Source organism: Osmia bicornis, chromosome 15, assembly GCF_907164935.1.
Source record: "Osmia bicornis bicornis chromosome 15, iOsmBic2.1, whole genome shotgun sequence".
Taxonomy (NCBI): Eukaryota; Metazoa; Arthropoda; class Insecta; order Hymenoptera; family Megachilidae; genus Osmia; species Osmia bicornis.
Genome location: NC_060230.1, coordinates 4,875,616 through 4,890,554, shown reverse-complemented (window position 1 = coordinate 4,890,554; position 14,939 = coordinate 4,875,616). Strand labels below are relative to the sequence as shown.

The following is a 14,939-nucleotide window of genomic DNA, read 5'->3' as shown; positions in this document are numbered from 1 at the left end:
TTTACGAGGATGCAATTCGAAGTAACTAAAGAAGTTTCGACAGATTCCGAATTCGGTTACACGGGACGCACGATGGACACGGAAAACGAGCAGTGGAAAAATTCCACGGGCGGTTTCTAAATGTCGCCTCGTTAAAGTCACGCACGACATCGGTACATCGTTTGCAAAAAGGCCGGACAAGCCACGGCTTGTCTGTTCGTTCGCCGTGCTCCTCTCCACTAAATCTTCCCGGTATCTCGCATCTCTCCGCTTCCCACCTGCGAATTACAAATTACCGGAGGACTCGTACCGCTGCACCGGCCTCGCTTCTTCCCTCCTCTCCTCTTTTCCATCCCCGCACGCCACTCAAACACATCGCGATTCAGTACGGTGCACCAAACGAAACGATATTTTCATTTCTCACGATTTCACCTGTTTTTTCATCTCCTACGTTCGATTCGTTTGTCCCGTGAAATATAAAAGTTTCGAGCGAAACGAGGCACTCGGAGCAAGGATGCCAAACGAGGCGTATCGAAGCCAGCCAACTTGTTTGCAAAGTAAATTTTGCTATTCTACATACGGATATTTACAAGAGTAATATCATCGGGTGTTCTCGAGAGGCGGATTCGACGCTTCCAGGCGCAGAAACGCGACAAAGATGGAGGGAAACGAAGGAAGGAAGGCGAAACGAAAAAGACGGAGGCTGGTAGCAATTTCGTGGTATTATTTACATCTTTTGCCGCGGGACACGGTGGTCAGCTCGTGGTCAACGACGCTTTATACCTGATCAACGACACGGTTGTATAGGTGTCGCAGAGATCTACCTATCTCTGTATACGTTTCACCTTTTCGTAGGTAAATGCACGCGGTCTCGGGACGCGAGAGTACCGGGGGTACCAGCCGTCGCATAAAGCCCGGATTTTATTACAAGAGGATTCAAATTCCGCGCACACGGCGAGCCCCCACGGCGCGGCTGAGGGAGGAGTGCTCGGAGAAACGAGAGAAAGACCGTAGGAATATAAAAAATGCCGGCCGGACCCCGTGAATCCTCCCGCGGCGTAAACCCATAAACCACTCGCGTATTCTATTTCTCGCGGATAAAAATTTCGATCTCCCTTTCCACTACCTTCCTTCCTACCTCGTTTTCATCTCTCCTTTTACTCCCTTTCTTTCACCGGTCTCGGGCGGTTATCGATGAAATATTTTCGTATTCGATTATTCTACTCGTTTTCAATCGTATCGAACGTTTCCCTAAAATTTTTCCATAATCGAAGGTTTTAGTTGGAATTTACTGTCTTTAGATAAAGATAATAACGAGTGTTCTTCAGATTTTTCTTCGCCTGTCCGTCGATCATTCTGTCCACTATAATAGCTTTCCTCGTGGTTCAACGGTAATGTTCTCCAGGATTTTTCCCTCGGTAATTACCAATCGCAAGGTTTATTAATCTCTTGTACGAAGTGAAAGGTGCCACTGGATAAAACTTCGAGTTCCATTCTCTCGTTGTTAACCTTTTACTATTTCCTGCTTCTGAATTCCCAGCTAATCGAAACGTAAAACTTACTGAAATTTTCAAAGATTCATCCAAGTAACGGAAGTACTCGAAGATTAGCATTCTTTCTCCTCATTTTTACGCCAGGGATTAATTCTTCGGTAGCGAAAATCGTGCGAGGAAGACGCTGAATACACGTTCCCAAAACGTGCACGTTGTACAAAGAAACGTCGGAATGAGAGACATCCTTGGATGTACACATAACGCTTCCACGTGCACGACCGGACGAGAAGATGTAGGGAAAAGATTTCATGGCGCGTAGAGATGGTAAACGGGACGCTTTAGGGCCATCCAGAGGACGAACGGTCAATCTAAACGACCCCTTATCTTCTCCGCGAGCCAGCCTCTACGACAGGCTTTTTCCTCGCTTGAAATCTGAATAAAAAGCGGTTACTCGAGTGAAACACAGAGATCGCCGAGATCGGGAGTAATGGGTTCCTTTTCCTCCGGGCCACCGCAAAGGGGATGGATGGTACGAGCATGTTTTTAGATGCCTAAACAACCGCATTTGCCGAGGCAACGGCGTGCTTAGTGCCGCGTCTGCTTTTTAAGGTCGCCACGTGCCTCGAAATTCGGTGGCCTAGTAGTCTGAGTCAACGACTGGTCAGACCGCGCCTTGCTATTCTATTAGAATACCATATATCAAATGACACGATATTTATATGACATAAATATTCGCATTTTTACAATTTAATATAATCGTGAACCTTTAATATCAAACTTTTATCACCCCTTTATCAATAATCATTTATTATTTCTTCTTTATTTCATTTTAAAATAGAAGAAATTTGATCATCGATAGCGAGCATCCGCGTTAACACTCGTGGTGATCGTTATTTTCACGTTTGCCGAGATGGTGCGTCTGGTCCCACGATTGCGAGGGCCACGAAGACGAGGGTGGTGGTGGTGGGTCGGCAGTTTATAACGGCGTCAGCAGTTGCTACATATAGTGGCTCCGGTGCCGGAGTTTAAGAGACTGTTACAAGCTGACGCCTTCGTCGGGGGGGGGGGGGGGAGACGGAGATGGGGTGAAAATCAGGCTATAAGGGGGCAGACGGGGAACACGTCGAGAAGGAGGAAAATAGAGGGCAGGAGAGGGTGTTGGGTGCAAAGCAGCTCGGGTATCAACCCTCGACCCGTCGACGAGATGAGTCTGACCCCGACGACGAGGTAGCCGGTGACAATCGGTTCGAGTACCCACTACCCCATAACCGGGGAGGGTTGCGACAGCTGTGGACCCAATAACTTGCCCCCGCGACGCGAAAAGGGCTCGAAATGACGGCAACCTGGCCCTCGACGTTCTTACTCCATTACGAACGGCATCCTGCCTGCACCGACCCTGATTTTCTTCGCTTCGAATTAATCAAGTAACGCATAATCAACCCTTGATCTAAAATTCCGTTTCAATCGTACGTGGATCATTCTGATCGCTCAGTTGTGGCGTTGAATAAAATCCAAAGGCATAAAACAAAGCGAACGAACAATAAAAAAAAAAAAGAAAAATCGATCACACGGCAAGAGTCATCGAAAGAGCGTGGAAAATCAGGCAGACGAGCGCGTCGGACGTGGAACATTTTTTTTCCGGGGGGCGGCGGGGGGTCCTTTTATTGGCGGGATCGTCGAACCGCCCATCAACATCAGCGCGAAACGACGCGCCGGCGCTATCGCGCTTCGGAACACGATTTAGTGGCGACCCCGGCAAAACAATTATATAAATTCCAGACCCGTGGCTGGGCCACGAGGGGTGGAGGTACGAGGGCGCGGACGCTCCTCTCGCCACGGAGGTCGAAATTTTCGGAAAAACCGTTGCACCACGGCCATAGATTAAACGCAGCCGAGCTGCACACGTCGATGCGTCGCGGCCGTGCGGCTGCGGTGGCAACGAGCGGCGGCAGCTATCAGTGACACGTCGCGTGTTAAATCGCTTTGTTGACACACATAACCTGTCTACGCGTATCCGATACGAGCGCCCGCGCGCACTCTCATAGCTCGAAACTGGGAAAACGCGCGACCTGTTATACCCCTCGAGGCAACGAGAAATTCGCTTCGCGCATTTTTTCCTTCCCACCTTTTATGCGCTCGTTCTCTGATTCGGACTGTCCTTTTTTTATTTGGCTTTTTCGGTTCGACGCTAGTTTACGCGTCCAACGAGAGCGGATTTTATTCAATCTTTCTAGTCGTTTTTCAAACGGTTTTGGAAATATAGGCGACGAGAAATTAATTTCACGTTTGCGGATGATTTTTATTATCGAAGAGAGATCGATGCTTTCTTAGTGGTTTATTTATAACGAAACCAGAAGGGATCGACCGTGATGGTTTATCGAAGAGGTAAAACGAAGGTGGGCAAGTTTTTCAATATCCGCGGCCGGGTATCGCCGCTAAACAGGTCATAAAGTATTGATAAAATCGTGGGTGGGGTAGGCGGAGATAGAAATTTTCGAGGTGGCCGCGCGGGCCAACCCCTAAATTCCGTTGGCTGGCGCGGGGGTGGCCGCGATTTTGCCCGCAACGCCGGCAGGAAACCCGATTACACGCTGGAAGGATGCTCCACGGCCTACAATGCTCATTGAATTTGTCGAACGGGAATTATGTATCGCGAACGGAGCGGAAGGACGGTGAGGGTGCGAAGGAAGGGGGGAGGACAGTAAAGATTCGGGGTCCCAGTGCGAACCGATCGCTCGAATGCATTACAATGAAATCGCGATCTCGATCGAAACGTTCGTTGAAAAAGGAGGAGGGAACGAATCGGCAAAAGAGAGAGGACAAAGGCACGGAGAGAGCGAAATGAATGGAGATCGAAGGTAGAGAAAGAGGTAGATAGGAACGGCGCGCGAATCGAGCTCGCATTATATTCGGATAAAATGATTTTATCGATCGTAAATGCAGCGGCGAGCATCGCCGGCTTATGAGCGGTTCGATTTACAACCGCTTGCTCGGTGTCCTCTTTGCTAGCCTCGCGTGCACCCGATCCTCCTCTCTTCGATGCTGCAACAAAATCGTCCCGAGAGGCACGCGATTCGAATGACCGCATAAAAATTCGAAGAAGAATCTTCTTTATGACTCTATTGCCCGGAGCGGTTAGAAATTGCCGATTGCATTTATGTTTTACCTTTTCTCGTTGCCGCATGCGAATTCGAGTGTCACTGAATTTCCCTGAAGTTCTCTTGAAAATTTATAATTGATATTTTAAATGACAGACGACCGAGAATATTCAATTAGAAAAGAAATTTCTCTACTGTTATAAGTTTCAGCCTTCGAATCAGCCAGCTGCATTTAAAGGCGTGAAACGTATAATCGATCAAGCAACGTCCAAGAAGCGATTCTTTAGTAGACCGTTAGCACGTTTTCCCCTACCCGATTCGATTCGTTCTATAATGGGCAATGATCACCAGGACGGCTGTTCGATCCTCGCTAATGCGAAAGCTCGTCGTTCGCGTCGCATTAGGCTGCACGGCACTCTGTACACCGGCGAAATTGATTACCAATACCAGCTAGCTAGCTGACTCTCGCGTTCCCGTGTCCCGTGCAGTAATGATGTTTTGATGCGAGGACCCCGGTGCACCGCGCGTATCGACTGCAGTTAACTAATGGAAGCTCTCCGATAATTGCGAACGCCGCCGGAGAGTAAATGTTGCCAGCGCGACAGTAATCATCGTTACCGCTGTTCCGCCGCGTCGCAAAACGAATCCGCGCCGCGTTTAGAGGATCTCGATTGCCAGTTTCGTACGACGAGTAAATCGTTTCTTCACTTCCAAGATATTCTTCTCCTTAACTGTACACGTGGAAGATCATTTTCTTTTCGTAAAGAGAAACTGATCGAATGGTTGTTTCAACTTTTCCTTTTTTTATAGAATACCATCGAAAAAGGTAAAATCATGAGGTATTCGTTCAAGATGAAAGTTTCTCTGACGTTTCAACGGCAATGCATTCGAAGGGAAGTCGTTGGTCGGAAGCGGAGTCACTTTATTCTCGCAATTCGCCGCGTCGAATGGTCCCATTTCTTACGAAAACGGCTGCCGAGTTTCTCGATATCCACTCGACTCGAAAGCGTGCCCGAAACCATGGGAATCGAAAGCACGCAGTCGAGAGCGCAAGCAAATTCGAGGCATTATTCATGCATGCATCGGGTCGCACTAAATTTCGTCACGCTGTTGGAAGGTCATGCCGTAGACACCCCCGTCGCAAATCTACTTTTATGCCTCTTTCTGCGGCCGAAGCGTGTCATGTGCTGTTCCCTCGTCGTAAAAACTAACGACGAGAGCTTCGAAACCTCTCTGGTCACCCAGTCTCACTGATTTGTCAGTTCGATCCTTTCCCGAGACACTTTTGCCCCATATTTCGAATCGGGTTAACTCGAAACGAAATTAATAAGAGAAGAGATTCGTGAGAAATTGAAATTCGGATCCCGAGCGATGACGAGGCGGTACTTTACAAAATTCTCGCGTGAAGGAGTTTGTTCCCGCGAAACCGAGATACTCCCTTTTCATAATCAAAACTGCATTAAAATCCTGAAAGCTGCTACGAGGGCGCGATGAAAAGTGTCTTGTCATGCAGAGGGTGGCTACCCTGCAACAATATGCCTCGCCTCCCTTTTCCTCGTCTCGTGACGAAAGAGAAGAGGCGGCGCGTCGCGAGTACGGATCGTAAACCGATAATTTTACAGGGTCGTTACGATAGCGAGCGATAATATAGCCGTAAAAAAGCGCATCTGAACGCGAATACACCGGCTCGCGCGTTTAATTGCAACCCCCGGTTTTTTTCTCACCTCCTCGATCGCGATAATAACCGTAAAAACTAATTTCCCGTTTGGCGCACGATGCCCGCTGCGTCTCGACGTGTCTACCATCGTTCGAGAGTTTATAAATGGGGCCGCTCGTGTACGTCTTTCCAGAGAAACAGGAAGAGGATCGGAAGGCCGGTGGAGAACGGTCGGTTTAATTGCTGCTCGTTCGGTGGCTTCGTGGTTTTTAACGCGATCGTAAAATCGATCCTCTGCTCCTTATCGAGGGTACTTCTTCCCTCTGTTATCGTGGCACATGTCGTTTCAAAGCGGCTAAGAAAGCTGAGGGTTTATGAGTAGATAGAAAAGATCCGTCCGGAAAGTCGGCGACGCACGGGACTTTGGTAGTTTTACAGAGATTGTAAGTGAAATTTAATTGTACTTATGAATTTAATTCATGAATTTAAATGTACGAAACAGTATTGTTTTCTGGCCATGAATTTACACGCGATTCGCGAAACCATCCCCCACGATTGTATTCATACAGCGGCGAGGAATGGGAGGACCGTTTGCCAGCCGCTACCTCGACTGTAAAATTTCATCCTGTCCGTTCTGAGCGCGGCGGGCTTAAGTTTTCCGGTGGCGAAGATATTTTTGCCGGTTCTCACCCCGCTGGTTCTGAAAAAAAAAGGGGGAGAAAGAGAGAAAAGGTTGGGCAGTTGCCACTGCTTCTGCCTCTCCTCTTTCTCCATTTCCATCTCTCTTCTCCTCTGGCCAGGGGTTGCGCGCTATTGTTCGGGCGATATTTCAGCCACGGGGGTGGTTGCCAGCACGGGTAGACGCGGGGGTGTACGCCGGTAGTCAGCTGGCTGTGACACGCTGCCTACGCCGCCAAAGGGGAACCAGAGGCGTTTAGGAGCGTTTGGGGGCTGGGAAGGGGCCCTCGGTTTATACAAGCGGGGATATTCTTTCATCCAACGATAGCCGAGGCCTTGACTTTGAAAGGAAACCGTGTTGCGATCATTCTATACGTTTGTACACGCGTTGGACTCAATTTCCTATCGGTGGTTTCACTCTTGCATGCTTCTATCGACGTTTATTTCATTTTGTTTTAATAGTCGTTTGTTGTAAAAAAAATAGGGTGTTTACGACAATGAAGTACGATGGTTCAGGAACTTTTATCCATCACCACCGCCTTATTATACAACGTCCTCGAGTTTCGCGCGAGTTCCAGCTTGTTGGTCCAATCGGTCGCGGCTGACTGATCGCAGCAAGCGTTGACTTTAATAATTATTATTCATAAGACACCGTTGGTAGCCGGCCAGGCGTGAGACTAAAGCAAGAAAGATGCTCTACGAAACAAGAGGGTAGCCGGCGTCGCGTTCCACCCTGTGGCTGCGCCCTCTTCGGCCATCGGAAGCACGGTTTTCTACGACGAGAAGGGGGTGTTCTCTCGAGTCAGTCGAGCAGAAACCCAATCACTTCCGGCGTCTGCGCCCATTAGGGCGCCGCGACGCTGACGTCGGCTGACGTACGCCCTTTCGCCTGTCTTCCTTCCACCATCCCCACCGTCCAAGGAGCTCGTTCTCCTCTCCTTACGGTTGGCCTGCTCACCGCCACCCCCTTTGGACCTCTCCCAGCCACGAAATAGACCGCAGATCTATTGTTTGGAAAGCGCTCGCACGGAAGCTTCTTCGGCGTGGCTAATGACGTATCGAGAATGCCAGCTAGCTTCTTGCCTCGTCATTCTTTCTCTTTCTGATAACAGACCACCCCCTTTTTCCATCGTTAGCGAGATAATAGGTGGCGGTGGATGCGAGGGTGAAGTTCAACCCTGGGGCTACTTCCTGAAAAATGTATTTCAGACTTCGGTCCTTGCTTGTTGGAAAGAAAAGATTTAATTGAAGGAGATACACTGCACGTCTGGGATAAGTCTTAAACAATTCATACAATTTGTCACCCTAAAATTGTTAAAATGTACAAGACTGTAATTAAGTACTGATGGATCTGTCATTTTCAGTAGAACAGGTCTATGATTGGGCAGACTAAAGCACATTCTCGTGAAATGTTACGGTGTTTTACAAAAGGGAAAATTTTAAATACAATATTTAATTAAGTTATTGAATATTCATTTCTAATGACTCAAGGAGCAACGGAATTTCGTGGTCGCAAGCTCGAACAAACAGGTACGATCGATGATAGGTGGAAAGTTCGATTTCGCTTGGTAGCCGGGCGCAACCTGTAGCCCTCTTTCGCGCATGCATTTCACTCGACCACTTCGTCAAATTAACATACACGATTCGGCCGGAAATTATGTCCGACAATTACCGACCTTACGCCGATGAAATATCGTCGATGCCGGGCTGCACGGCCAAATTGAGATGAACGATACATCGACGTACGTAGCTACGTACGTTGCGTTCTGACCGAGCTTTCGACCTTATCACACCGATCGCCTAATGCCCGTTGCCCATGATCCACTGATCTACATAATGAGTCATGAATACGTCTGGCTACCTGACTGCTATCGTTATCTCTGATTACCCGAATAGATTTCTTGCTAGGAGCACTCGGTTTCAGAGGCTTGCCAGGGGAAATGAACGATCCTACCTTTAGATTGCCGAACGACCTTACAGCTCTTTGCTGGTGTAATTTTTCTTTCGAGAATTAATCTCGTCCGGCGGAACGAGATCAAAGAGGGTTGACTGTGCTCGTTCTTGATTCTCATTCGTCGTTGAAGAATTAGCCTTTGTATAGAAAATTTTCTTTCTGCACAGATTAGAATTTTTCCTTTTTAATGTAAATTCACCTTTTCTTTTGTTAACCCTTCCGCTTTAAAGGGAGTTACATACATGCCTTGGAAATATACAACCCCTGAAATGTATGTGTAAGATACAAGATATTCGATATTTGTTTGAATAAAATTCTTCCCAGGTAATTGAATGTTTCTCTAATCGATACGTTCCGTTTGTTTCAGGTTCATCAACGCGAGGCGTAGAATCGTCCAGCCGATGATCGACCAGAGCAATCGAGCCGGTAAGACGAGCCCAATTCTGTCAACAGACCCTTACACACACACGTACAACACCGAAGACGCGTATAATTTCATGTCACCTGTGCCGGGCATGCATCACGGATACGTTTATCCGGCTTATCACGAGGGTTACACGCCCGGTCCTTATCGGTTGACGTAGATCGATCCGTCGAAACGAAGGAATTCAATGCTCCCGATAAATACTCCATTAATGTTGCATCCTTTATTAAACTGAATTCATTATTTTATCGGGAACGAATATTATTTTAGATATACGTTGTTCAACGAAACGTACAACTTTTACTCTTTCATAGTATAATCAATTATTATATTCTTTGTATATTCTATGATCATAACAATGTTGCTACTTTAGAATATTTTAGAAACAGTTTCTATATTTTTAGAAAAACGTTCTTTATATTTTATAGGAATTTTATTTTACTCTAATGATGGATTTTTAATTCTAGTTTATTTCGTTTTATCTTCTCCTAAGTGTAAGATTTGATGTTTATTTGAATACTTGAATTATTAGATTTGGAAAACTGGCAATCGAACGTTGCCCGTGCAATTCGTGTATCGTGTATCCCCTTTTTTAATCGATAAACGTATCACCTAAATAACAATTTCTTCTGTTCAGTCGTTTTTTTAATTTCTTACGTAAACATTTAGAAAATTAGAAATTAGTTATAACACTAAGTCGTCAAAGTATACTTACGACTAATTTAACGTTGCAATCGAGAGATTCTTCACCCCAATGTTTGATCAGCGACAAAAAAAAAACGAAAGAAAGATGAAGCTAACAGAGGGGAAGAAAAACATCCACCCCCCCAGTTTCCGGCCGGTGTAATCTGTAAAGACGTCGCGTTTACGAGGAGGGAATCACTTCGTTTGCAGTAAAAGGCGACAACAACGGTTACCTAGCCGGGTTAGGGGTTGGAAGTAGCGTTGCTCTTCGGCTTCTCTGCTGTTGGGGTTCAAGGGTTCGCTAGTGATTCGGATGATGGCGGCAGGGTTGTTTCGTGAAGGCCCAGGGTGGGCGAAGGTGGATAACGTTCCGGATAACGTTCGGATAACGGCGGGATAATTGGTAGCGGTGATCAGACCGAGTTTTACGAGCCGGCAACATCCCTCTCACCCCTCTGCATCCCCTTCGAACCGCTGTCTTTTCCGACCTTTCTCTCGTTACCGTTCCTTTGTTTCAACGAAAGAACAAGCTGTCGCGAGAGGGTGGTTCTTGGTTAAACGGTCGAAACGAGCCGCGTAGAGAACTCGATAGGGCTCGTATTTTTACGACTCACCTCCCTCATAAATGCTCACCGGGTCGAGAGCTGTTTTTTCGCGGAATAAATCGTCTTTTCGGTTACTTTGTTCCAAAAATGTCAAGAAATCTAGAGCTTCTCATTGTATAAATCAACCGCAGATTGTTTTCGATGATTTTTTACAGAATTTTAAGTATCCTCCGTCATGATAAAAAATAGTAGCACTTCAAGAGCGAGCGTACGTTTGGCAAGGGGTAGTTTTCGAGGAGAAATAGGGGAAGGGGAGTAGAACTAACGAGCCAAAATTGTGTTGTCTGCATCAAGAGCAAAGTGGAAAGCCGTGTACGTTAGATTGTCATCCCGAGTCAATCCTGATCACGACCAACTCACCCCCAGAACAACCCCTTTTCTCTCGCACCTTCGAATCCTACACCCTTTCGTCTTGGTTTCTTCTCAAGATTGAAATCTCGAGAAAAAGTATAAATAATGTTTTCGTAGCAACGATCGTAGTGTAGAAGAAAAATTCACGAGATCACGCGGAATTTGCCGAGCTGCCCTTCGTTCACGTTCATTTTTCCAATTCCTGCGAGACCCAGTCCCGCCACCGTTCGCCCTTGCTCCCTGCTCGGACGATCAGCAGTCCATTAAAGCTTAATAGCCGAAGCATTAGGCCCCTGGGCAGATTTTGCTCGTCCGGAAGCGAGATAAATGTGTCTTTCAAATGCTGCTGGTCCCCCGTGGATCGGCGAACCGACCACCCTCTCCTCGACAGCCTTTGCTCGTCAGGTGAGATGTTTCATTTTCTGCGAGAGATCGATAATTGTCTTTGCCTCGAAGTGCTTGCAATTTTTTTCAAATTCTTTCATCTGAAAGTTACAATGTCTAATCGTAGTCCAAGTACCATCAGAGGGCTTAGAGTTTAGATCGTTATCATCAAAGAATTAATCAACGCGGAACGAAATTAGAGCAAGAACAAGGTACACTCGCACCGAATCAGCTTTATTCGGCGGTTGTCCGTCCTTACGGTGAAGAATCGTTATCGGGCAGATGCGAGGCATGAAATCACTGATTGCACTGGTTCTGTCGTTATCGTGGAGCAAGAACAGGCCTGGTCGTCGAGGGCACGAGGCCGACGGAGGGAAAAGGAGGTGGCCGGGAATAATAACAATGGGCCGCGGGCCACGCGGAGTCAATGCGGAGCAGCTGCGATCCGTGTAATGAAAGTATGATTGATGATCGAGCCGACGCGCGTCATTAGCTCGACACGAAGAAGCGCGAGCATTTCTCTCTTTCCCTCCAACTTGCAACCACGTCGACTCGGAACGTGTTCTGAATTAGCAGACCCGCCACCTAATATAATTCGAACGACCTCTCGCTTCTTCTTTCGTCTTTGGTGGATGGTAATATTTCCGGATAAAATAACCTGAGAAATGATGTAACTCGTGCGTACCGTGATTAGAGCCGCGGGATTCTTGATGAGATTGGATTTTCGTCTGATTTTCTCGTTAATTATAAGGGGTAAAACATTGTCGGTCAAAAAATGGATTTACAGGAATCCACTTGCTTCAAGATTTTGTTCTCTAAATTACTGTTAAATTAGCTGTGCTCACGCACGAACGCGAGGGTAGTAAAAACATCGCGAGGGGGTTTTAGCGCTACCGTTCTCCTAATACCGCCCGTAAAACCGCGATCCCTTTTAAATCCTTGCCCTGCTCGATCGTGCGTATACTACACAGACGGTCTACCACTCAAACTATAAAGCATAAAGCGACGATGCATCGTTTTACGACGTACAAGTCGCTTCCGTGTCTCCATCATTCGAATTCTATTAGCTTTACGTCCATCCGGGTGTCATTCCACGATTCCACGATCAAAGGAACGCTCTTCTCTTTCGCTCGTACAATTGAAAATGTACTTTTTAATCATTTCGTCCGAACGTTAATCATTCGGTACCGTTGAACCCGCGCATAAATAAGCAGATAGCGAAACGTTTACACGGTAAGTGGTAAAGTTACGCGATTTCCACGGAACGTTCGAAGGGAGGGGTTCCTTCTGGAACTTCTGTTTAGTATCGCGTCCATTTAATGCCGTGACGCTACTCCGTCAATTTCGCCGCGACGCTTACTGTCCGACGCGAGCGTGCTTTCTCAGAATCCATCCAATTTGTAACGTGTGGCACAATGTAAAATTTCGACGCCGCTTTACGATCGTAACGACGGCTGTTTTTTGGAACGTTGCGCCGGCAATTCCCATTAGGGGATACCGCGTTTGTGCGCCGCTCAAAAACACCGGCACTCTTCTCCCTTAAAATATTACATTACACTTTCAAATCGGCCGGTCAGCGTGCAAATTGAATTCGATTACGGCCCGTTAACGGAATCAAAGCTACACAATCCGTTGATTGGAAAACAACGATCTTCCAACGGATAAATAAACCTGCCGTCTGTGAAAGATTGACGATCCGGGCAATTAACGGAATTAAAAAACGAGGTGATATTAAATTTTCTGTCATTGATAAAATTGATTTTCGAATTCTTATCAGTGGTGAACATCAAAATTTCACCAACACTGTACTCTCGTAATTATTAATTATCTTTTCATTTCATTTTGTTCACACTAAAAATTATACAAAAAAATACCCATTTTCCGAAAAGTTATTCCGTTCTTGATTTGATACGAGCGAATTCGATCGTTTTGGTCGAAAGCAGAGATCTCGTTGGAACCGGTGGATGAAAAGCTTCGTTTCTTATCCGAAAGTTTCGCGTGTTTCTCTGTTGGGTTCAGACGGTGTCGGGCGTTCCGACGCCAGCACACGGACGGTAAACAGTTACCGGTAACGTAGCTGGAATCGTCGTCCCTTCGCGTGTTCACGGAACGACGCAGTAAAAACGTAACATCGGCCCCGAAGTACCGTAAAGCTGTGACCGTACGGTGCATTTCGTAACGATGCCGCGATAAAAGGCGTCCTACGAGCTGCTCGTGTTCTTTCCTCGACGGTGAACGCGTTCGCCGGTCGAGAACAAGTTGTTTTCGATAGCGCGAATTCTATCGAACATTCCTGGAAACAGGACATTCCCGCGACTCCGAGGAAAATGGCAACGATTAATTGTGTTCTTTGCGACGGTAACGGCGGTTCTTCGAGATTCTTTCTTTCTTTCTTTTCCGAAAGTGTTTTTCACCGTGTTAAGGGTAGTTTTTCATTGATTTCGTTTGAAATATAATATAAGGTGATGGAATTCTTGGAATACTAGAAAGTCCTGAACGATTTACCGGGAATCGTCGTCGACCACAATCCTAATAAACATTTCTACCCCCGCGATCCGAGAAGATTTTACGAGACGGCAGGCGCTGTTCGATTTACGCGTACGCAGAAACGGCAGCCGGCAAAAAAGGGCAAAGGAAGCGGAGAGAAGCCGCTTGGTGTCCATCGAAGATATCTTAATTGCCGGTTTTGCTTATTATTCCCGGCATTGGTCGGTAGCCGGGGGTCAACGCGAGCTATGGGAGTTCAGAGCCATAGATCACGGTGAAAAGGTCGGCTTGCTCGTCGGCTCTTTCTCTCTATCACTCCTACCGTTCGTGTCTGGCTCTTTTCTTTCTACCGTCCTCTTCCTCTCGACGTTCACTTTCGCAGAAGCTCGATTGTCATTTACGATCGCCTGCTCGTTTTCCACCGCTGTCAAAGATCGACGCGAACATCCGTGAACGTTGACTGGTAATCGCCTTCCATCCTCTTACGCCGCGGCTTCCCCTGCATCCGGCGATTAGTGTTTAATTGGCCAACTTGTTTTTAATTCGATCGTTCGCATGCGAGCATCGTAATCGCGTTACTGTCGGACTAATCGGATAGGGTTTGGTGAGGATTGTTTGGACAAACGAGTGGGAACAAGGGGAAACTTTTCTTTCCTTCTATTCAGACTTTTATCTGTTAATTAGTAGGATTATTGTGGCAAGAATTTTAGTAAAATATTTTTACAATTGTATAAAGTTATTTTTAAAATTGTTTGCTGTTTGAAAATTAAAGGAATCCAAAATCAATTTTAGACTGACCACAACCTGTTCTCCCTCAAATGTTAACCCTGATCCAATTGATCCAAGAATTCTCGTCTTAACGAACCGTTCAAGATCAAAGATCCTTCGGTGGTCATCGAATATTCCAATTGAAAGGCAAAACCAGGGATCCTTTGCGAACCATTCGTCACGCACTTGCTGAGAGGTCTAGGTTGATAACGCATCTACCCCTTACCCCTCTTTGCTATCATTCCTATTACAGAAACGCGCGGAACTCTAGCTGACCATAGAAGTCCCTGGGAACTCAGCCCAGCGTTCAATTTAACTGATATACAGGGTGTTCGCATTAAAGAGATTCAATTTTACTATCTCTATTTTATTGGTAA

General features: G+C 46.6%; 1 protein-coding gene across 5 annotated transcripts in view; it reads left to right on the top strand.

Moving 5' to 3' along the window:
- Positions 1–14,939, top strand: part of LOC114875343 (homeobox protein homothorax) — a 369,739-nt gene that overhangs the window by 338,517 nt on the left and 16,283 nt on the right. For all 5 annotated transcript variants that reach the window (XM_029185507.2, XM_029185504.2, XM_029185506.2 and 2 more), the window contains one exon: positions 9,227–9,285. In XM_029185507.2, coding sequence (XP_029041340.1) covers positions 9,227–9,285 — 59 coding nt within the window. The remainder of the gene's footprint in view (positions 1–9,226; positions 9,286–14,939) is intronic.